Source organism: Misgurnus anguillicaudatus, chromosome 23, assembly GCF_027580225.2.
Source record: "Misgurnus anguillicaudatus chromosome 23, ASM2758022v2, whole genome shotgun sequence".
NCBI lineage: Eukaryota > Metazoa > Chordata > Actinopteri > Cypriniformes > Cobitidae > Misgurnus > Misgurnus anguillicaudatus.
Window position 1 is genome coordinate 21,270,583 of NC_073359.2, and position 25,930 is coordinate 21,296,512.

A 25,930-nucleotide genomic window follows, 5' to 3' on the forward strand; every position below is an offset into this window, starting at 1 on the left:
GTAAAATACATATACGAATTGCCACTGGATTGCGTTGGTTAATAACAGCGCAGCATTATAAGAGACCAAGATTTCTACCTATAATAAGAAGGGCTGGGCCATGGCAAAAGTTAATGATTGAAAAAGTTCCCTGCGGTTACAGATATTCTTTGACTTTCCTATTGGTGGTGTCACCATGTGGAGAAAAATCTCTGCCCTCCCTCTTCTCTATATTACTCATGAAGGGAGAAACAGGAAGAAAACTTTTTTCACTTTGCTAAGAACGAAGGCCACACTTAAGAAGTTGGAGAGTGCATGAAAGTACTTATTTCTCTATATATTTTCCCAGCAGATGTATATGATATGTACATTTCTAGATGACTGAGATATTATTCTCGGGAATTTCTTGAATGGTGATTATATAGATTTAGACAGAGGATCAGGGAATCAGCACTGGTTGTTTGTAAATATGATGTATCATTTTTGTATGGTGTGGATTGGATCACTGGCGCTGATACCTGTGGATCTCTGGGTCTCTGCGGATCATTTGGGAGCTCTTCATAAATCCATGTGGGACAATGATGTTCAAGTCAAGAACGATTCTGGAGAACCAAGACATCGCCTTTTAGGAAAGTATTGTGAATCTGCAAACATTAAGGTAAGACAAATCATAGATAAAAATCGTTAGATTTTAAAATGTAAAATAGTAGTAAGAATCCTATGGGCGTGTATGCACCGAGCAAGACAGAATAGGAAATATGCATTAAACTTTTCATCTTTTCTTTAATGTAATGCAATGTTTGAGACTGAAAACACATGAAAGAAATGCCAAATCTGTTGCGTGTGATCTCAGATTAACAACTGAAAATGGCAAGAATGCATCTTGGGTAAATGCTTCTGTATTGTTGTTTCAGGATTATAACTGTAAATATGAGCATTCATGTAAACTTATGCAATGTTTTCAGAATTTGGCAGACCTGAATCTAACACGCCAAAACACGTTGGGCTTTAGGTATGTTAGATAAAAACACAGCATGCACTGGCAAAAGGCCAAATCAACACATGCATGCACTACTGTATTTGGCTTTTCTTACAAAAACCTGTGTATTATTAACGTTTTAGTATCGGCAAAATAGCTGGAGTTATTCAGTTGTAGGGTTTGAGAAGTAATGATTATAGGGTTAAAGTTCAGATTCCTAGCTCTGATTCATAGCCGTTGTCAATAAAAGCCATACACAGACAGCACAGTCATGCAGAAGTCCTGTTCTATATTTCTGTCACCTGAAACATGTACATGTATCACCTTATCAAGGGGCGTCATGCACCAATTTTTTTAAGGGGGCACAGTGTGCACAGCTCACAGAAATTTGTATTTGTGCATACACAGACATCAAACGAAATATTATAGAGCTTTCAGTCTTTTCCATGGCACTTACATTTCTAACAATCTGAACACCTTCATGCAAAAACCTCCAAAATAAAAGTGTTGACTAACTTTCATATCAAATACTATTTAATCGGAATAATGACATATTGATATCATGTTTACATCTGAAATGGCATGTTTTGTTTATTTAAGTTTTAATAAATGACTTGTTTAATTATCCCATTAATGCATTTTGCACAACAACTGCATTATCCTACACTGAAAAAAATGATTCATTGAATTTAATAAATTTTTTTAAGGTAAGTGGTTTTGAATCAATTTATTTAAGCTACATTTAAACAAAAGAAATTAGTAAAGTAAAATAAAATATAAAACTTGTGTTTAAATGTAGCTTAAATAAATTGATTGCAACCACTTACCTTAAAAAAATGTATTAAATTCAATGAATCATATTTTTCAGTGTACATAATTTATGTCATTTTAAATCCATAAAGTATATAAACAACGAAAATGACATAAGCTTATATGGAAATAATAAAATTTTACCATATGTAAGCATGTGTGATTCCGCGCCCCCGTGAACTTTGGCGAATTGACGCCTCTGCCTTATCTGATAATATTCATTTAACTTACAAAAAACCCAACCAAACAAATAATCATTTCTAGAAATCATTTGTGACCCTGGACTACAAAACATTAGAGGTCAATTTTTTGAAATTGAGATTTAACCATCATCTGAAAGAAGAATAAATATTTGGCCAATATAAAACTATTTGAAATACTGCAATCTGATGGTGCATAAAAATCTAAAGAATGAGAAAATTGCCTTTGAAGTTGTCCAAATGAATTCTTTAGCAACACATATTGCTAATGATAAATAGATTTTTTATAAATTTACAGTACGAAACTTACAAAATATCTTCATTGTACATGATCATTACTGTATATTCTGATGATTTATGGCATTAAAAAATCTATCATTTTGACCCATACAATGTATTTTTGGCTATTGCTATAAAAAAAATGATTCATTGAATTTAATCAATTTTTTTAAGTGGTTGCAATCAATTTATTTAAGCTACATTTAAACAAAAAAGATTAGTAAAGTAAAATAAAATATAAAACTTGTAGCTTAAATAAAATGATTGCAACCACTTACCTTAAAAAATTGATTAAATTCAATGAATCATTTTTTTTAGTGTTCCTTTGTTCTCAATACATTTTTGTTTGTCAATTCTATAAAACTTGTTCAGTTTATGTCTCTAGCAGTGTTGGGGAAAGTTACTTTCAAAAGTAATGCATTACAATATTAAGTTACTCCCCAAAAAAGTAACTAATTGCGTTACTTACACTGAAAAAAAAATGATTCATTGAATTTGATAAAGTTTTTTGGGGTGGGTGGTTGCAGTCAGTTTATTTAAGCTACATTTAAACAAAAAAGATTAGTAAAGTAAGATAAAATATAAAACTTAAATAGTATGCTAAATGTAGCATAAATAAATTGATTGCAACCACTTACCTTAAAAAATTTGATTAAATTCAATGAATCATTTTTTTCAGTGTAGTTACTTTTCATGAAAGGTAATGCTTACATTACTTTTAAGTTACTTTTGCGTTACTTTTTCTTACTTGGCTGAGGCTTGATCTGTTTTTATGATCGCAAAAACATCAAGCTCTTGCCTGCCATCTCCGTTTCTAACTTAAACTTTTCCCGCTCAGGGAATTCTATGTTAATATGTTCAGTTAAATTCAGTAAATTATTGTATTTTTAAATTGAATTAATTAAACTGAAAACTAACTTGCATTACTTTTTTTAAAAGTAACTCAAATATTAATGTGTACATTTATAAAGTAATGCGTTAATTTAATCGTTACTTCAGAAAAGTAACTGCGTTACCCCCAACACTGGTCTCTAGATATAGATATCTCTCATGTTCCTAAGGAATAATTGACAACGGGCCGTTTAACTATTCGAAAATAATGCACACCCAAGGTTTTAATGCGGCACAATGCGAGTGCCGTTATACAACGGGCGTGCATTAGTTTCAAATAATTCAGAGGACCGGAGTCAAGACATTTGACAGGTCTATCTTAAAAATAATCCATACCCATGAAACAGTTTTCAACCAATCAGAATAAAGCATTCAACAGCCTTTTGGTATAAAAATTACAAATATTTACCTTTTAAGTTTGCTGGAAATAAAAGAAGTTGAAATCTTTTTTTCTGAATGCATGTAATCTGTTTTGACCAATCAAAGTTATTGTCCACATACTTTTGATCTATATCATTATAGGGGTGTGATGCTGGTCACTATAGAGAGAGAAGAGGACCAAATAAGGGACTGTGTGTGCCATGCAAATGCAATCGTCTGTCTGATGAATGTGACCCACATACAGGAAAATGTCTGGTACAAGACCTTGTTTCACTTCATTTTACATTCAGTACTAAAAGGACTTTGTTGTTATCGATTCTTTGTGAAAGTTTACCGGAAGTTACGTTTTTTCTACGAAAGCTATTTGTTTACGTCGTTACTGCTGAAATCGTCTGTACAAATGATAACATACAACTAGAGGTTGAAGTTTGTGAGCAAACTTTGATGTTGGCTTGACAAAGGCTCTGGCTAAACGTGCACGTGCATCTGCCGGATCGTAATCTGACTCATCAATGTTGCTTTCTCACATCAGACCTGGCAAAGTCAGTGGGAATTTTTACAGTTTGATCATCCGTTTTACGAATTCCGTAAGTCCAGTCGCTTGCTAATAATAATACTCCAGGCCAGGCTTGCCAGTATGAATTATATAATAATGTACCATAGTAGGATAAACACATTGTTTCATAGGCATTCCCTTCACCATAGTATCTCTATATGGTGATTTCGGAAATCCTCAGACCCGGCAAAGTTTGTGGGAATTTTGGCAGTTTGATCGTCCGTTTTACAAATTCTGTAAGTCTGATCCCTTAAAGGTGCTCTAAGCGAATTCACGCGTTTTAGACCATAAATTTTTTTTGTTACATACAGCAAACATCTCCTCACTATCTGCTTGCTGCCTGTCCGCTGATCAAACTGTAAAAAAACGAGATCTCTGTAGACAGCCCAGGGAGGGGGAGGAGTTAGCTACGCTCAGTTTCTTTGAAAACAGTTCAAACATTAACAAAAAGTGACGTCACACAGATTCGCTTAGAGCGCCTTTAAGTCCTCGCTAAATTTTTAACTGTGCGTAAGTGGTCCACTAGAACCCCTCCCATCAGCTAAAAAAACTGCGTTATAGGTAGTTCCGTTTGTGACGGTGGGAACAAAGATGGACAGGCCCTGCGTTCCAGTTCGTTTTTTATGACCTTCCCTTGCTAACTTTCCTCAGTCTCGTTCACTCAGAGGTATGTCGTTGCTTACTGCTGCTTACAAGCTGCTGAAGTGACGTCATAATCGTGTTGCATTGTGGGATATGGAGCTGCCTGAAGTGTACATTTGAAGTAGACTCGCTCCCTTTGTCAAAATCGATGTCAAAAATGTTTAGGGAAGTTCGCGAGTGCGTGTCTAAAACTGGAGTGGAACGCAGCCCAAGTTGAGGAGTGATTTAACTCAAACTGCAACAAAAGTCGCTGTTAATTTCCATCACTTCTGGTCTTCTCAAAACATACACAAGAAGGTGCTGTTTCTTCTACGTTTGTGGGTTAAAATTGCCAAGCTGCTTCTTTGTCAAGCCAACATAATAGACACAGGTGCCCTACTCATATAAATAATGCAATAAAAAAAATAAAATAAAGCTTTGCCTAAATGAAATTAGGTGGTCCTGCCTGTCCAGGCAATTTCACATTGATTTCAATCTTTGACATGACCTTACTCATATTAAACATATTAAAGGAACACGCCCACATTTTGGGAATTTAGCTTATTCACCGTATCTCCCAGAGTTAGATAAGTCCATACATGCCTTTTTCATGTCTGTGCGTACTAAACTCTGTCTGACGCAGCCTCCGCTAGCTTAGCTTAGCACAAAGACTGGAAGTGAATGGCTCCAGATAGCATACTGCTCCCAATAAGCACTGCTACTTTTTTTATATTTGATTTGCACAACTCTGACCGAACTCTATGCTCCTCACCAGGGGGCTTATCGGGTGCTGCGAGCAAATCACTCCGCCCAAGTAGCAGTGCTTTGCCTTCTGAGAATATAGTTCCCAGTATGTATACTTTTAAAAGATGGCTGTGTCCCATAAGACCTTGTTATTTGTACACGGTGTGACTATCACAACACATAAATAGGAAAATGTTTGCGTTATTTTGTCTAGCTGGAGCATTATGCTAGCTGGAGCCATTCACTTCCAGTCTTGGTATGTATGGACTTATCTTACTTTGGGGGATACGTTGAATAAGCTAAATTTCCAAAATGTGGGCGTGTTCCTTTAAGGTTATAGTTAGCAGTAAAAGATGAAAAAAAATGACTTTGGCTTTAGGCAGAGTTCTTCTTACACTTTCAACTAAAATACGCTTTAAAGAGTTTATTAATGCATTTGCACACCACTTACTCGCTTTGTTTTATAATGTGTCATGCAGAACTGCCAGTTCAACACAGCAGGTGACCACTGTGAACGCTGTATGGAAGGTTACTATGGCAATGCAGTTTTGAGAACCTGTAGCATGTGTCCATGTCCATTCACAAACCCATCTAACAGGTCATCACAGACACACACCCATCAACTTGACATATCTTTAAATAAAAAATAAATACAAATCTGATGGCAAAATATGCATTATACTGTCTGTGCAGTTTCGCTCTTGGGTGTTTGAGGACTGGAGATGAGTTTGAATGTCTGTGTAAACCTGGTTACTCTGGATCCCGATGTGAAAGGTGTGTGTGGTTTTTAAAGCACAAACAGACTCGTGCAAAAGTCTTGGGCACATTAAATGCTTTAACAAAAATCATGTTGGAAATGTACATGGTGTATTTTGGTCATTTTAATGTGAGATTTGCACAGCACTGCATTAAACCAGCACAATATTAGTGGCCATTTTTGTATTTTATATGAACGTGAATGTTTGTAAAGGGGCATTTCTTCTTCACCTCATCTTTTAGGTGCGCACTCGGATACTACGGCAACCCTTTGGCTGAAAGAGGAAGCTGTGAACCATGTAACTGTGATCATGCTTATGTATGTGACTCGGCAACAGGCGGTAAGTTAACTCTCATACATACATATACACACACACATATATATATAACAATATGGGGCAGTTTCCCAGATAGTGCTTATCCTAAAATGCATGTTTGAACTACCTTCATTTAAGTGCCATTGTTTTGTCTCAAGATGCACACTAGTCATTTTTTTGTAAGGTATGTTTGTAAAAACTACTTAAATGTAATAAAACTAAGGCCTGGATTAATCTCCGGGAAACTTCCCTATAAGTGTCAAAGATCATATATCATATGTTTGTGTTTAAACAGATTGTTATGAAGCTGATGACCCAGACCCCGAGAATTGCTTAGGTTTGATTTCAGTATACAATACAATACACACATACATGCATGCACATGTGTGTTACATATAGCCATATACATACATGCTGATCAATGCATCCTTGAAGAATGAACTTCAGATTTTTTATTTTATAGACTGCGATGACTGTGTTGTTTTGTTAATGGATCAACTGGAAACAATGGACATCGAGTTTTCCTTTCTCAAGACTCAACTGGAACCTGTTAGTATGAAGGCTGCTGCAATCGCCGCATTGAAAAAACTTGAAGATGCCATTGCTGGTACAAAGGTCCTAAAACTATCTTATAGCATTATCAGATTTTGTGCATGAATCTTTACAGGACATCATTAAAGTTGCGATTAATATGTTGTTTATTTTTAAAAATGCTTTTTTTAGGTTTTGGTCGACAAGTACACAAAATCTGTTGATTCACTGAAACTAAAAACAGAAGAATTTGAAGCGGATATCGAAAGTTTCAAAGATGATCTTACTGCTTTGAATGACAAGGTGCCATTTAATAATTTTTTAATCATGGTTATATAATGTAACAGATGTTCAAATTTTGTGAATTTATAGAATTAAGACTTAAGGGGTTTATTCTGTACAGGCGATTCAGGCTTCATGTTCTGCAATTCAACTGCTGAAGACTCTTGACAAAACGTATCAACGGGGAGAGAACCTGCATTCTGAAATTGTCAACCTCTTACAAAAAATACACAGTAAAGCTTTTCGTATTTATTTGGGCTTGTGAAGACTTTCATTGAACAATAAGTTCAATTACCTTTGAACTTTTAATTTTTGACACATGTAGATTTCTTGGACCAGCTAAAGAATTCAAACCATACTGGTTGGGACACGGAGGAGGCTACCAGGATGTTAAAAGAAGCCAGACGAATGCTGGAGGAAATGAGAAGACAGAAATGCAAGGTTAAGAGAGAGATAGCTAAGGAAGAGCTAGAAAAAGCTAAAAAACGTGAGTTACTAATAAATGAACAAGTTTAACATCTTCATCAAAATTATGGTGAAGTTTGCTTGCTAAACTTAGCAGTGACTACACATTCTGAACAACAATGCTTTTATCTTGTGCAGTTTTTAACTTCATCATGAACAACTTTATGACTTCTCTGAACGGCTCATCTGTCAAGACTGATCGTATCGGACAAAATCTAATGGATCTGGCTGCTGGTATTCGAGATATACAAGAGGCTCTTATAGACGCAAAACTTGATGTGGTCAAAGCTAATGACGTGAACAATGACAGCGAGGCACTACTGGAAAATATTTTGGTAAATCGAAAACAATAGTTGATAATTGTCAACATTATTACAATAAGACAGAGGTTCCTAAACATCTACAACCAAATATCTTGACTGATTGAAATCAGACTTGCATGATTTTATGGGAATTCGTAACTATTACGCTGCTAATTCGTATGAATTCGTAAGATGTGAATCATACAAAAATGTACGATTATTAGAAAAAGGAATAATCAAGGCCCACCCCTAAACATCCAAATATTACTGGGTTGAAAGCAGACCATACAAAAACGTTTATATGAATGAGATTGTATGAATTCGTACAAATTAGCCAACTCATCAAATAGTTACGAAATACCATGACATTTTGTTGGACTATACATGTACTACATGGGCACCACCTTAACTATTTTTTACAGTAGTGCCATTTATAATAATTAGATGCAAACAGGCCGCTAATTTGTATGAATTTGTACAATGTGAATCATACAAAAATTTACGATTATTAGAAAAAGATATAAAAAAGGCCCACCCCTAAACCCAATGTCACTGGGTTAAAAGTAGATCATACAAAAACATGCGAATGAGATTGTATGAATTCGTACAAATTAGCCAACTCATCAAATAGTTACGTAATGCCATGACATTTTGTTGGACTATCCATGTACTACATGGGCACTACCTTAACTATTTGTTTACAGTAGTGCCATTTCTAATAATTAGATGCAAACAGGCCGCTAATTTGTATGAATTCGTACAATGTGAATCATACAAAAATTTACGATTATTAGAAACAGGAATAATAAAGACCCACCCCTAAACAACTGAAATTGTACGAATTTGTACGTATATTAGCCACCTCGTAAAATAGTTACGAAATGCCATGACATTTTGTTGGACTTTCCATGCACTACATGCACAACCTTAGCTATTTGTTTACCTAGTGCCATTTCTAGTAATTAGATGTAAACAGGCCGCTAATTTGTATGAATTCGTACAATGTGAATCATACAAAAATGTACGATTATTAGAAAAATAAATAAAAAAGGCCCACCCCTAAACAACTCAATGTCACTGGGTTGAAGGCAAATTATACAAAAAACGTACGAATGAGATCGTATGAATTTGTACAAATTTGCCAACTTGTCAAATAGTTACGAAATGCCATATGTATGACATTTTGTTGGACTATCCATGCACTACATGGGCACCACCTTCACTATTTGTTTACCATAGTGCCATTTTTAATAATTAGATGTAAACAGGCCGCTAATTTGTATTAATTCGTACAATGTAAATTGTACAAAAATGTACAATTATCAAAAAAAGGAAAATAAAGACCCTCCCCTTAACAACTCAATGTCACTGGGCAGAAAGCAAATAATACAAAAACGTACAAATGAAATCGTATGAATTCGTACAAATTAGCCACTTCGTCAAATAGTTACAATATTTGTTTACCATAGTGCCATTTCTAATAATTAGATGCAAACAGGCCACTAATTCGTATGAATTTGTACGATGTGAATCATACAAAATTGTACGATATCGTACAAATTCGTATGAATTTGTACGATGTGAATCATACAAAATTGTACAATTATTAGAAAAAGGAATACTAATGTCCCAAACCCAACGTCACTGGGCTGAATTAAGATCTTACAAATGTACGAATGAGATCATACAAATTCGTAAGAATTAGCCACCTTATAAAATAGTTACGTAATGCCATGACATTTTGTTGGACTATCCATGCACTACATGGGCACCACCTTAACTATTTGTTTACCGTAGTGCCATTTCTAATAATTAGATGCAAACAGGCCGCTTATACGATAAATTCATACAATGTGAATCATACAAAAATGTACGATTATTAGAAACAGGAATAATAACGACCCAACACTAAACAATGTCAGTAGATCAAAAACGTACAAATTAGATTGTACGAATTTGTACGTATATTAGTCACCTCGTAAAATAGTTACGAAATGCCATGACATTTTGGTGGACTATCTACATGGGCACCACCTTAACTATTTGTTTAACATAGCGTCATTTCGAATAATTACATGCAAACAGCTATAATAAAAAATTTAAAAGATAAATGGATCAAATAAAATATGAATTAAAAAAATTGCACTTTGTTTAACTTATATACAGTACATCTGGAGACTCTCTAAATCTCACTGGTCGTACACTTACATTCTCCAATGCTATAAAAGATGAAATGCATATCTTTTTTATTCAACATTTTTATTGAATGTTTGCTCGTCAGAAACATTTAAAGATACTGGAGAAAGAACAAGGAAATATCAAGGCCAATGTGAACATGACCAGAAGAACGCTGAAAGACACATCGGACCTTCAGCACACGATGAAGGACTTAACTACGGTGACACAATTCACTTAATCCAACTCAACATTCTTTTAGGAAAAGTTCACCAGTGTGGATTTTTACTTTTTGTTCTGTGCCAGGAATTGTCGCAACTTGCAGCTGAGGTCGACGGTGCGGAACACAATTTGAAAAGACTAAACACATCCAAGGAAGCAATTGTCAGACGTGCTGAGGAGCATGCGCATGATCTCATGAATCTGGCAATGGACTTTCAAATGTACGTAAGTTTATGCGTCTTTGCCCACTCAGTCGTAAGCTAAACTCAAATTGTATCCCATTACATACCATGCTTTTTTATGTTGATTGTAAAAATCCCATTTAACAGCCATATGAAACACATGCTAATCCATGCACATGTTTTTTAGGGCCATACTGAATGTCACCAATTCATCTGCTGTTCATAACGCAATCCAAACCATCAAAGCATTTACTGATGTCACCATAGCCATAAGAGAGGCCGAAGCTGCAGCCAATCGGGCCAAAGAGGCAGCAGACCGGGCGCTCAAGGTATAATGGACACCAATCAGCTGTATGCCAGAACTCAGCGTGACTTGTGATTGGCTACATTAAAAAATATTTATCTATTTCTTTTTTATTTTGTCTAAATTCCAGGATGTACAGGGACAAGATCTACAAACAAAGGCCAATTTTTTGAAAAATCTTTCGAATGCTCTCCTAGTTGATGCCAAAGATGCAAAGAAAAACCTGAAAGGTTCTCATTTACCTTCTTTGTATTCATTACTGTAACTGTAGATTCTAGATAGACAATGCCAACTACATAAAATCCACTTTTTAAAGAGAACTAAAATAACAAATCCGGTTATGGAAATACAGCACTGTGTAAGCTAGTAAACAAACAGCAACATAATGAAACTCTCTTTTACAGATGTGACTGAAGAATGTGAAAGATATAAAGACATGATCCAACGGGCGAAAGATAAACAGAACCTGCTGCGGCAAGCCATGAAAGACGAGGCAAGGAAGTTGAACAACATCACAAGGGATGAGATCATACATTTGTTTGGCTCCTGTAAAATGAAAGACGTCGGCTGTGAAGGATTCGGCTATAGACACAATTGCAACACAGTTGAGCAGAATCTAATTAAAACACTGAATGAAGAGGTCATTCAGTTTCACATTACCTTACCAAAAATAATCCTAGCTTTGTTTTTTTATTTAGATGATATAAGTGCCAATATCAACCAAGCTAAAGAAGAGGCTTTTAATGTTAATGGCACAGCCAGCGATGCATTAGCCAGAATACACAACATCAGTGAAGAACTCAACAAAACCAAGATTTCCCCACATGACTCGAACCTGAACCAGCTCCTCGATGATGTCAACAAAACACGTAGGTGTCTACAATTAAACTGATGCACACTGTTAACCCAAATACATAAGTACACTTAACCTAAACCCTGAAAAGTTACGCAAGTGTTTAAGTTTAATTCATGAATTGTATGATTTCTCTCATTCAACAAGAAATTTTAAGTTGAATCAATTTATTTGAGCTTATTTAAGTATCTGGGTGATTCTCGCAATATTAGACTTGCGAGGTATCGTGAAACATTTTGATAATAAAAGTAAATGCTATCAAAATAATAATCATACAGTTATAAACATCTCTTCTATTTTGCACATGATTTCAAATGACATCTTACAAACCAATTTTTGATGTTTTTCCACATTTAAGGGGAAAATTGTCATTACCGCAATGTGTCCATGACTGGATTTGGGTTCTTTGACATAGAAATATTTATAATTACAAAATCTAAAAAATTAAAAGCTTCAGTGCATGTTATACTATAAACATTTACAGTAAAGAAACATTTGGTATTTGGTGATCATTGGTAAATGTAGTGACAATAATAAGAAATATAAATGTGTCCAATACCAACTTTTTCATCCTCCGCAACAATTTTCAATCATTGATTAAGCCCTCAATGAACAAACATTTCATAAAAAAATATTGTTGGAAGAGACATAATTGACTGTGACACTCAAGATGGCTACCAGATAAGCAGTTCTTATTTTTTCTCTCCAGATAAAAGTTGAAATTTTGTTTGTCATAGTACCTAGACAACTTTTTAGTTCTCATTACCGAAACATGAGTTTGTAAATGCATATATTTAATTTAGAACAATGTTGCGGTAATGATAATTTTTTCTAAATCTAAAAAATTTAAAACATTCTATAGAAAATATTTTTTAAATCCTCTAAAAATAATGGTTATAGTAAGTTCATAAGAAGAAATCTTAGGCTGCGTTTACACCAACCGCATTTAAGGCATCAAAATCTACCGCGCCTAGTTTGCCACTTGAACAGTTTGAATGCATTCGCGCATCTAGAGCGAAGTAGACGCGCGGAAAAAGCAAGCATTTGACACACGTCCGCTTCTTGTGGGAGGGGCAAGTGCCATGCGGTTGTCTGTTTGCAAGGTTGCTGATGTTGATTGTGCATTTATCGAGAGAGAGACCAGTTTGTATTTGGTCACCTTACTATAGGGGGAAAATAAACGTTGCGGGTCGATAAACGTCACGTGACTCAAAAGTGAAATGTGTATTACAACCTAAAAGGTTGCCCGATGTCCTCACTGACACTCTTCCAAGCGAGGTCCTTTTTATTCCTGTATCTATAGAAATAAAAACTTGTGTCGTATAGCTCCGGGTGACTGCTTGCGAACAATATCAAGCGTTCCTTCAGTTTGAATGAGTGACTCCGGGCGGGGCTGCCACCACAGCAGCAAGCAGGCTCCTGATTGGTTAATGTGGCGTGAAAATCCGGCAAAGTTCAAATTTTTCAACTCGGGCGTCAGCCGCAAATTCCCGTCAAACGCAAAACACACAAAAAACACCATTCGCGCGTACCGTGCGTCCCGCACCAGACGCTCAATTCGCGCCAATCGCGCGGACTAGACGCGCAAATGAGGCGGAATTGCGTCTACCGTGGCGTGCCAAACGCCTCATCCGCGCAGCGAGATCTCCAGACGCGCCTCAATGCGTCTTCACATTGACTTAACATTAAAATCACTCACGCTTTACTCCTCTAAACGACGCAGCATTATATGTGCAAAAAAATTGGCCTCAAGGGCTTTTTAAAAATTCTGATGCTGGATACCTTCTAAATCTGGATTTCGTGAGAATCACCCATCTGGAATTGAAAATGTTACCCAGCATGCATAAATTAACTGCTACTGTTATAAGAGTGTTATTTTGCCGTGAGTTGTCTTCATTTACACTACTGCAGTTGTTTTTTGTTATAATTTTTCTTATTATTACATTGGTTCTATACAAGAACAGGTCTACTGGGGGGCTGGGGGGCATTGCGCCCCCAGAATTTCCCTCTGCCTCCACCCCCCAAAAAAATAAAGCCTACCATCAATTAAAAATGGATTGTCACTTTAAACAAGTAGTGTTCCTTGTTGGTAAACACTATTTTATATATATCTGTTAATAATATATGTTTTACATTGAGTGTTATGGCTGCCCACCCAAAATTCCTGACTGTCCTCCATCCAGCTATTCTAGTACCGGGCCTGGTCTATTATCCTGTATTATTCAATGTTCTTTCAGTGGTCGCTTTTTCATAGCCTCAATTTTTAATTTTTAAGTTAAGTATCAGATGTTGTTAGATTTCTTTGTCATTTTTGCAGGGGAAATATCTGAGACACATGAGATTTAAGCAAAAGTTTACATCCACTTTTCTACTTTCAGAAATTACTGAAATATTTAAAAAATCTCATCCCAGACAGATGCAGATGACTCCGGGCCGGATCTGCGCCGGAGCTGCCGACTTCGGCACGGATCCGATGCGGATCTGGCCCGGGGTTGCCTGCTCTCTAATATCTGTGATTTTTCAGAACATTTTATTGCTTTACACTGGCAAAACTGGACCAGTCTTTCCCTTCCCTCATTGATAAACTAATAGACGTGCAGAATCAAAGTGAGCATGCATCAGTTCCAGCCAACATGTCTAGCAATATTCAAAGAATCAAAGAGATGATCGAAAAGACCAGAGACATGGCCAACAGAGTAAGTGCTTTTGGGATCAAAGACGATGCTTTTTCAACCCTATAATTATTTGTTCATCATCTTCTTTATGTTTTTAGGTCAGAGGACCAATCTTTTTCTCTGGGGATGCTTATGTTGAACTTCGACCTCCTAAAGATATTGAAGACCTCCGGTCCTTCACGGCTCTTAATCTTACAATGCACCGACCGGAAGTCCCATCTTCCCGAGGTGATGAAACGCTTGAGGAAAAAGGAGACTTGTTCGTTCTTTACCTTGGAAATAAGCATGTGAGAAATCTTTATTTCTTCTTGTTTCTAAGGGGAATCAATCAATTGTCAGAAATGAATTCTTGTTCTTTTGTTGACCATAGACATTTGAGGATTACATTGGCCTGGTTTTGAAAAATGATGTGCTGTTTTGTGTCTACAAACTGGGTGGGATTGTGCATGAGATCAAGACCAGTAACATCACAAGGTCCAACAAAGACAAATCTTTTATGGATAGGGTGGATTTCCGCAGGTACACATATCTTTGTACTGCTTTCAACCAATCTGTTGCATGTTATTTCTATGTGATTTTTCATAAATATAACATTAAAGTGTATTTGTCTTATTTCCAAATCAGAGTTTATCAAGATGCACAGGTTATATTCACACAGTTCTTCACTTCAGCTCAACCTAAAGAATTGCCTCCTATGACAAACCAGGCTAAAACCATGGTTGGATTACTTAATCTTGATCCCAGTGACGTTGTCTTCTACGTAGGCGGATACCCGACTGAATTCACGGTAAATATTAACACCGCGCACACTTGGCTGTGTCTCATATTACTGTACAGTCTCTGCACAGGTGTTATATATAAACGACTTTGAATTATGATCCTATATTCTGTAAATTTTTTGTTTCATTGAATTTGGTTTACCAGCCACCAAAAGAGCTTCAGTACCCTGGATACAAGGGCTGTATTGAGTTTTCTACATTAAATGATCGCATCCTCGGTTTATACAACTTTCAACGTGCTGTCAATATTACAAGCGAAGACAAATGTCTAAGGTACATGACAAAGTTTCTAAAAAAAGCGGTTTTTAACATAAAAAATATTGTACATAATGTAAATAATATTTTATTTGCAAGCATTTAGCAGATGCTTTTATCCAAATATTTAAAATTCATTGTTTGTATTTTCTATTCCCAGGGGAAATATTCAGAAAGTGGGTTATTATTTTGACGGTACAGGTTATGGAAAAGTTAATGTATTAAGTATAAGCAAAGTCATTAAGTTCAGTGTTCTGAGTCATCAAGTGGATGCGGTACTCTTTTATATGGGACACGAGGTAAAACTTTGATAATTAAACGCCTTTCACAAAACTAAATTCCACATATCATTTGGTAACACTTTACTTGAAGGGATGTTAATAAGACTGACACGACACCTTTATAATCATGACATGACACATGTCATGAACATGAAGGAGATTTTATGCATGTTTATGACAACTGATATTAAGTGTCATGAATATTTTTCTTACCAGTGATGCAAATTTTGATATAAAAAAATGCTCTGTTAAATAGTTTTAACAAGATCATGAATATTTTTATTGCCTCAACTACAGTGGTATAAATTTAATTTGTCATTAAAATGTCATTAAGTGTTAATACCATGTCAAATAATTTAAAATACCTTAACAAAATGCAACAACATGTCAAAATATTATACCTAACTTTATATATGTGCACAATACATAAAAACTGTCAATTAACAGAATGTGTTTTTCCTCACACAGAGGGTTCTGTACGAAGCCCATAAGGGGACATGGAAAAAAATTAAATAAAGTTTAGTTTCGCATGCACACGTGAAACTATCGCGTTTAGTTTTGCATGCGCACGTGAAACTATTGCGCGGGCGCATGAAACAATCATGTGCAGACGTGAAACTAAACTTTTTTAAAAATTTCTGCACATGAAGGTTTCGCGTGAGCACGCAAAAGTTTCACGTGAGCACCCAAAAGTTTCACGTGAGCACATGAAACTAAACTTTAGATTTTTTTTAACTCCAATGTCACCTTAGGGGCTCGGTAGTTCTGAAATTTTCTGACTTAGAAGAAAAAACTTTCATTAATTAATTAATTTAATATAATTAACTGTTTTTTGCAGCAATATGGACCAAATGCTGCATGGCTTAACCCATTATTGTACTGTTTTCATATAATTTTATGTGAATCGTTCTCCAAATATTAACACTTAATGACATTTTAATGACAAATTCATCTTTGCATTCAAAATGACATAATTGTGCGAATAACACTTAATGACAGTTGTCATAAAGGTGTCATTTCAGTCTTATTAACACCCCTTCAAGTAAAGTGTTACCTATAGACCCCTTCAAGGTTTGTAAACATTGAATGATTATCGGGTGCGCGCACAGCACGGGGTCGAACTGTTCATACCATTTAGGCTTTATAATTTAATCTAACAGTGCTGAAAAATTATGACTTACCTCAAATGAAGTGAGCACTACAAACACAAGCCTCTTTGATCTGTGCATTGTCCCAGTCTGCACGTTAATTGCTTGCAGACGCAGATGTTGTATTTTTTTGTTTTTGAGATTCTGCATGAATCGCGAAAACTTAACGGAAGACCTTGTGCGATGTTCAAAGCCCACAACGTAAGTAGGCATTTTTGACGATACTGAATAATACGCAACTCAATCAGCTGTAATGACTTTTCTGACCCCGACATGCGCAGTGGGAACAGCCTGTGACGTGAACCGTGAAGGGGTCTATAATTCTGTAGTATTTGCTGCTTGTATTGAAATCAAAAATTTGAAATAAAATTAAATAAAATTAAAAAATTCTAATTGTTCAAATGAAAATTTATTTTTTATTTTTACAGAGCTCTTACTACTTAGTTACAATAGAAGGAGGCTATATTGTTTTGCAGGGTGCAAACAATGACAAAATAGTTTATGAAAAAAGTGACGGTAAAGTATCTTTCCAAGTAAGTATTTTTTATTTCCTTAGCCCAAAATAAGAGTTGTTTGTGTATTTTTCTGCAGTTTTAATTCTTTTCCCCACTTTAGACCGACAACATGCTGATCAGAATTATTCTGGATAAGAATGAAACTGCAATACAGATCACAAATCAGGTCACCATTTATCTTGGAAATGTCAAGGGTCTCTTCGAAGAGGCCTACATCGGGGGTGTGCCAACTGAAGTCCGAGAAAAGTATTTTTTTCCCTTTGTTTAATAATTTTATTTATGCACTTTATTTTTGATTTAAAAAAAACTTATCTTGACTTTTCTTTGCCCATGCAGATATAATGTTGTTCTTTCGCCACTTAAAGGATGTATAGAAAAAGTCCAGGTGAATATTGCTGTTAATTTTAAAGAAGAAGTTGGAATTATCCCAGGTTGTCAAAATACTTTACTGGTAAGAAAATGTGGATTATTTAATTGTGTCTATTAAGGGGCAGTTTCCCGGACAGGGTTTAGATAAATCCAGGATTAGGCTTTAGTTATATTAGGTAGGCTAGTTTTTACAAACAAACCTTACAATAAACAATATCGGTGTTCATCTTGATATGTCAGTGCAAGACCTTTTTAAATTAAGGCAGCTCAAACATACATTTTAGTCTGGGACTAGGATAAGCCCTATCCTTGAAACCACCCCTATATAATTTATGTATAATTCTGCTTGTTCCTGTTTGGTTTATTTTTGGTTTATTTTTAGGGTATTCGAGAGGCCACTTTTAAACCTGGGGGTTCTATGGATGTTCCACAAACTGTTGAAGATACAGACTCGGGATTGATGATTTCATTTGGATTTAAGACAATCGAGGACTATGATGACTTAATATATAATGGGATGGTTAGTTAATTGCTCCGTCTACATGACATGGCATACATGGATAAAAACTCAAACATGCATCAAAAAGGATCTTAATTTTACAAAAAAAGTTTGCTGTATATTGTGGCTATATAGATTTGAATACTATTTGTTAGTAATTTTTTTTATGAAAATGTACTTCATTAATTTAACATAAATAGAATTAACTAAAAAAAGTTTTATTTTCTTTGCTTTGCAGAACGGTAGATTCCTTATCTCCTTGAATGATAGCTTTGTCAAAATGACAGACGGTAAGAATACCTTAAAATCCAGAAACAAAAATGAAATTGGAAAATGGCACTACGTGACCGCCTACAAAAACAGTTCAGGGTAAGGAAATGTCTTGGTGTATGATTTTAATTTAACCTATTTTCAAGGGACGGTTTTCAAAAATTCATGTCAAATATTTTATTCTCAGGATGCAGTTTATTGTCGATAACACAAACACGGGAGATCCATTAAGTATGCCGTCATTTCTTCCAACCCAACAAAACAAATTTGTTTTGGGAAGAGGTGCCTTGGATGGCTGTTTGAGGAATCTGTACATTCGGAGGTTTAGTTATATTTGTATATTTCATACATCATTTTAATTGAATGGCATCATGTTTCAATATAAAAAGAAATATCACACTCAAACTGAATTTTAAGGTTGAATCATTCAAAGGTCATGCCATTTGAAGGTCGTATTTGAGGGCTGCATACGTCATAACAACCGTCTTTTTTCAGATTATTAACAATTCTTAAGTTACTATTATACTTAGTTAATCGTAAATTGTTGTGATATGCTTATGACTTGCGATTGTAATGCTCAGTTAACTGAAATAAACCAGGCTTGATGATGTATGCAGCTGCATATGCGACCGCCGAATGATGCAGCCTTCGTGACCTTTGAAGGATCCAGCCTTTGGAGCTATAGTCAATAGCTGTGTCACAATTTCGAAGGCTGCATCCTTTGAAGGTCACATACTTTGAAAGCAAGGACTCAGTCTTCAAAGGATGCAGCCTCCTAATTCCATGAAGACTATGAAGGCTTCACCCTTCCTCACATTTGAGGTATCCAGCCTTTCGAGCTATAGTCAATAGCTGTGTCACAATTCCAAGGCTGCATCCTTTAAAGGTCACATCCTTTGAAAGCGAGGACTCAGTCTTCGAAGGATGCAGCCTCAGAAGTCCACAAGGACTATGAAGGCTTCAACCTTCGTGACCTTTGAAGTATCCAGCCTTTGGAGCTATAGTCAATACTAGCTGTGTACCAATTCTAAGGCTCCATCCTTTGAAGCTCACATCCCTCAAAAGCAAGGACTCAGTCTTCTAGGGATGCAGCCTACGAAGTCCACGAAGACTACAAAGGCTTCAGCCTTCATGACCTTTGAAGGATCCAGCCTTTGGAGCTATAGTCAATAGCTGTGTCCCAATTCCAAGGCTGCATCCTTTAAAGGTCACATCCTTTGAAAGCGAGGACTCAGTCTTCGAAGGATGCAGCCTCTGAAGAGTGCAGCCTCAAAAGTCCACAAGGACTATGAAGGCTTCAGCCTTTGTGACCTTTGAAGGATCCAGCCTTTGGAGCTATAGTCAATAGCTGTGTCCCAATTCAAAGGCTGCATCCTTTAAAAGTCACATCCCTCAAAAGCAAGGATTCAGTCTTCGAAGGATGCAGCATCCAAAGAATGCAGCCTCAGAAGTCCACAAAGACTATGAAGGTGTCGGCCTTCGTGACCTTTGAAGGATCCAGCCTTTGGAGCTATAGTCAATAGCTGTGTCACAATTCCAAGGCTGCATCCTTTAAAGGTCACATTCTTTGTAAACGAGGACCCAGTCTTCGAAGGATGCAGCCTCCAAAGGATGCAGCCTCAGAAGTCCACAAAGACAACAAAGGCGTCACCCTGCTATAGTTAATAGATGTGTCCCAATTCAAAGGCTGCATCCCTTAAAGATCACATCCTTTTAAGGGAGGACTCGGTCTTCGAAGGATGGAGCCTCCAAAGGATGCAGCCTCAGAAGTCCACAAGGACTATGAAGGCTTCAGCCTTCGTGACCTTTGAAGGATCTGGCCTTTGGAGCTATAGTCAATAGATGTATCCCAATTCAAAGGCTGCATACTTTGAAGGTCATATCCCTCTAAAGTAAGGACTCAGTCTTCAAAGGATGCAGCCTCAAAAGTCCATGAAGACTATGAAGGCTTCAGCCTTCGTGACCTTTGAAGTATCCAGCCTTTGGAGCTATAGTCAATAGCTGTGTCCCAATTCTAAGGCTGGATCCTTTGAAGCTCACATCCTTCGAAAGCAAGGACTCAGTCTTCGAAGGACGCAGCCTCCGAAGTCCACAAAGACAACGAAGGCTTCAAATTTTGTGAAATTTAAAGGATCTAGCCTTGGGAGGTATAGTCAATAGCTGTGTTTCAAGGTCACGAAGTTTGAAGCCTTCGCAGTGTTTGTGGAACTCTGTCTGAAGGCTGCAGTCTTCTTGACCTTTGAAGGATCCAGCTTTCGAATTGGGACACAGTTTCAAAATAAGATTTTGGTTCAGTTCACAGAGCGACTACATTCCAGTGGACTTCAGCGGTTTAAATAAGGAAGGAGACGTATCTGTGGGGTCCTGTAAAGCAGAGAGACCTCCTCTAAACATCACCAAGAAGAGCGCAAGACATGCCAAAGTTACATCTAAAATAAACCAGGTATTTAAAAAGAATATCGCAGTGCGTGCACAAATACCATATAAAGATTTCCCTTTGTGAAACATGCTCATAATTTATTTTGCGTATTTACATATTTTCATGCTTATTTGTGTATAAGACATTGCTAAAAGTATTTGTTTTACTGCTGTGTGATTAAAGTAACGTTCTGATCAAATAAAGTATCAGCAACGTAGATATTTTTGTGGGATGTTTTACATGTGATTTTTCACTTCCAGTACTGTATTTAGTATCTGCCATTGATGCATGCAAATTATGTGTGCACTTACATCATTGGATTTACATCGTTAAACAAAGTGCACATCTTAATAACAATACCTGGCCAAACATTTTGTTGATTTTAACAGGGATTATCCATACAAGCCTGCAGGAACCCAAGATCTATAAAACGCACCTATCACCTTGGTATCAACAGCCAGTTGCAGTTTCAAATAGATTCAGAGAAACTCAATAACAGGTTATTTTTAATATTTGATTTTAAAGCACCTGTACAATGACTTAAATTCTACACAGCATTTATTTCATCAATGAAATCTTTGTCTTACAGGCCACAGTTCTCTCTGGATATCCAAACCAAATCCTTTCATGGACTTATAATCCATATCACAGGGAAACAGGGTGCACCAGTTGTGTTCTTGTATCTGACTAACGGAAATGTCAAACTCTCCGTTGGGGGACAGAAAATAGTCTCCTCACACAAGATCAATGATGGCGACTGGCACAATGTAAGTACTGTAGCAAACACAGAAAGATAAACGGGTGTGTATGTGTAACTGTGCATGTTAAATTTTCATGAAATATTGTGTACAGATCAAGTTCGGTTTGAAACGAAACAGCTTTTATCTAGCTGTGGATGGCATTACAGCACCTGATAAAGAGCTCTTAAAAGGGTCCACCCTTGAGCTACAGTCTCCTGTCTATGTGGGACACAGACAACAACAAATCCTCTACAAAACACATGTATGAATGCGTATTTTTCCCAGTTTAATATACTGTATTGTAATTATAACAGTCGTATACTAAACTAGGACGTTGGGTCAGTTACTTTGTGTTAAAAAATAAATTTTCTCTTGTCAGGTTAAAGCTCTTTCTCAGAAGAGCGTGATCGGATGTATCCGTGATTTCAGGTTTTCCAAAGATCTCCTTTCTGAACCATCTGTCAACTATGGTGCCGCACCCTGTTTTAAGGGGATGACTGCGAAGGGGGCATATTTTGCTGGAGATGGCGCACATGTGGTCTTAGGTTTGGCTTAGGTTTTATACAAAGCTTCGATACATGCACAGTACTGTGCAAAAGTCTTATGCTACATACACACCAAACGCGTAACATCACGTTCCTCGCTTTAGATTATTCGTGGGATTTAAATTTGTGTCATGCAAATTTTTCGCTTGAGTTCAATATTTTTTAATTTGCACGAAGACACATTTGAGGCGAATAGCGCGAGTTTGCTACACTTTTGTGTATTTTCATTGCCTTTGTATGTAATCTACTTGCGCAAATCGTTCGCGTTTGGTGTGTATGCCCCATTAGTCACCATGCCACCAGATTTGTTGTTTTTCCAATTGCACTGTAAAATAAGTTAGTTTAACTTAAAAAAGTAAGTTACCTGGTTGCCTTAAAATTTTGAGTTGACATTACAATTTTAACAAATAGTTAACATTGAGTTAACAAATATTTTTAAGATGAATTAACAAAAAAATGTAAGGTCATCAAGTACTTTTTAAAGTTGAACCAACAAATATTTTTACAGTGTACATATTTTCTGTATTTTCTGTTTGTATCTTAAATGCGGGGTGCATGATCTCTGAAAGCCAATGTTGACATTTGAAATCTTCTAAACAAACACGCCCCTACCCCAATAGAATCTGGACCTTCTTTTGATAGACCCGCCCCACACATACGCAACCCAGGCAACAATGTCGGCCCGACTCCCTTTTGCAAAGTGTTTATCAAAAATCATGCACCCCGCCTTTAATAAAGTCAATTAATATTGAAAAATAAATATGGATGGTCATTAAAACTTTGCAAAACAACAAAGCTGATGGTGGCCTATTTGAACAATACAATTTATGTGTGTTTGCATAGAAACTGTGCATGTTGTCTCATATAATAAGATCAAGAAATTTTTTTGTGTGCGTACAGAAAAGTATCTTTACTTTGGTTCTACCTTCGACCTCACTTTTGAGTTTTGGGCCAAAAACCACACCGGCCTTCTCTTTCACAAGAGAGATCAACATGGACGCACCCTCACTTTGTTTCTCAAGAGAGGAAAGGTGAACAGGCTAAATACAGTTTATGAATATTTTTTATTCTTAGACTGTACATTGTAAATTGTATTATCGATGATAATAATAAGCATCTGACTGGGCAATAAGGTCCAAGTACGCAAAAATAACATTGCTTCAATATTTTAAACAGTGTATAAATTAGGGCTGTCAAATATTAATCGCGATTTATCGCATACAAAATAAAAGTTTGTTTTTGGATAATATATGTTTGTACACTGTGTGTAATTACTTTGTATATATAAATACACACATACATGTATACATTTAAGAAAAATGTTATGTATGTATATATTTTATATATATATATATATATATATATATATATATATATATATATATATATATATATATATATATATATATATATATATTATTTTATATAGATTAAAAAATATATACATACATAACATTTTTCTACATACCTACATGTAAAAGTTTCTTAAATGCATGTGTGTGTATTTATATATACAAAACAATTACACACAGTGCACACACATATATTATGCAAAAACAAGCTTTTATTTTGTATGCGATTAATCGCGATTAATCTTTTGACAGCCTGAGCCTATTACTAATAAAAAAACATACAGCCTGAATGCAACGTAGGTTGCTTTGGATAAAGGCATCTGCCAAATACATAAATGTAAAAAATTATTATGATTTATTAGGTGGTTGTAAAAGTGAATGATGGGAAACGTCGCTATGGCACTTCAGTGACTCCGACTCGATCCCTGTGTGCTGCGTTTCACTATGTCGCAGGTACTGCATTATTACTTTTGTTATACCAGTACTTAAAGGTGCAGTGTGTAATTTTTAGAAAGATCTTTTGACAGAAATGCAAAATAATATACAAAACTATATTATCAGGGCTGTATAAAGACTGTATATGTGTTTATTACCTTAAAATGAGACGTTTTTATCTACATACACGAGGGTCCCCTTACACGGAAGTCGGCATTTTGTGCCGCCATGTTTTTACAGAAGCCCAAACGTTTTTACTAAGTTGTCTCCGACGATGATATGTTTGTCCGGTGGCGGCTACCATAGCTTCTCCATGTGTTTCAAATCAAGAGGTGAGCAGCCATTGGTTGCAATTTGCAACCTCACCACTAGATGTCGCTAAAATTTACACACTGCACCTTTAAGTGTGTAATTATTAAGACATCATTTACAGACGAAATGTGGTAACATGGTAAGCAATGTTAACGATGTGTGTATTCCTAAGTGTCTGTACGACAGAGAACTATCAAGCTCAGAGTGGGTGCAGTGACCTCACGGGTCAAAGGGCCGACCGTATCCCCTCCTTTAACTCGAGAAATGATCTACATCGGTGGAATTTCTGGTAAAGTCATTTCAACATACTAACTCAAACTCTTTTTCTTCATAAAAATATTTCAACTTTAAGTTGATGTCTGTTAATATTTATACAGAGAACAGCCGGAAAGGAGTGGAGGAGCAGATTTCTTACGTGGGCTGCCTAAGAAATTTACAGCTCAACAATGTTCCCCTCTCATTTGAAGAAATGACAAGCGTGTTCGGCCCCATAAACATGAATGAATGCCCGGCAGAATAGTGGCAAAATGAAGCAAAAATCAAGAAGTGCTTATGTGAACATATTCTCGGGCAAAGTAACTGATTTTTTAAATAAAAATTGTGATTGTGAAATAATGATTGTACATCAGTTAATCAGAGGTTGCGAGCTTAAAACAGTTGTGTGTTTCTGTGTTATGGTTTCAACCGGAATGTTTCAGAAATGTGTAGATGGATAATGTGATTGAAAGAGAATATGTTAAAAATACTGAAAGTCACTTAGTAAATAAATAAGCTATGCAAAAAAGGCCAGTACCTTTCATCAACTATGACAATTCTTTATCGATGGTAAAAATTAAAAGTAAAACAGATAAAATGAATGCTTTTTGCTTTTTTTCTCTCTATCATGCACTTTTGCCCGCAGTCTGCTTTATGTTATACACACGTGTGGTCAATACAGGGGCGTAGTTTTTATACTAATGAAAAGAAACGGAAATAAAAAGACTAGAAATGTTTAAAAAAAGGACATATCATGAAAATCTGACTTTTTTCACATTTATGTGCTATAATTGGGTCCCCATTGCTTCTATAAATTTAGAAAATGTGTAAAAGATCAGCCCAGTTTTGGTAAACCATTCTCTGCAAGCATGTGAAAAAATAGGTCATTGAAATCTGGCTCCCCTTGTGATGTCAGAAGGGGATAATATCGCCCCTTAATCTGCAATATCCAACCACGGCACTGCCGTTTAGTGCAGAGATCAGCTCATTTGCATTTAAAGGACACACCCAAAAATGGCACGTTTTTACTTACACCTACAAAGTGGCAATTTTAACATGTTAAAATAAATGATCTATATGGTATTTTGAGCTTAAACTTCACATACGTTCTCTGGAGACACCAAATATTTTTTTTACTTTTTTTAGTTTTGTGAAAGACTCCCCTTTAATTCAAACGTTTGTAGTGTTTCTTGACACTTCAACCTCTCAATGTTCATGCCCTTGGGTGAATATAATTTTTATGGGGCATAAA

General features: G+C 36.1%; 1 protein-coding gene across 1 annotated transcript; it reads left to right on the top strand.

The window, feature by feature from the left end:
* The first annotated feature begins 205 nt into the window (after positions 1-205).
* Positions 206-25,038, top strand: lama3 (laminin, alpha 3). Its single transcript, XM_073861754.1, has 38 exons — positions 206-637; positions 3,661-3,774; positions 5,920-6,038; positions 6,134-6,214; positions 6,440-6,537; positions 6,809-6,850; positions 6,977-7,128; positions 7,237-7,347; positions 7,448-7,559; positions 7,652-7,813; positions 7,930-8,126; positions 10,375-10,491; positions 10,575-10,711; positions 10,860-11,001; positions 11,107-11,206; positions 11,381-11,496; positions 11,674-11,841; positions 14,370-14,525; positions 14,603-14,791; positions 14,875-15,023; positions 15,129-15,291; positions 15,429-15,556; positions 15,699-15,837; positions 17,396-17,500; positions 17,583-17,728; positions 17,819-17,933; positions 18,234-18,371; positions 18,589-18,719; positions 18,808-18,942; positions 20,916-21,063; positions 21,429-21,538; positions 21,629-21,806; positions 21,892-22,041; positions 22,159-22,324; positions 23,225-23,355; positions 24,039-24,129; positions 24,596-24,712; positions 24,801-25,038. The coding sequence occupies exons 1-38, from the start codon at positions 449-451 to the stop codon at positions 24,941-24,943; spliced, it is 5,085 nt and encodes a 1,694-aa protein (XP_073717855.1). The 5' UTR covers positions 206-448; the 3' UTR covers positions 24,944-25,038.
* The last annotated feature ends 892 nt before the right edge of the window (positions 25,039-25,930 follow it).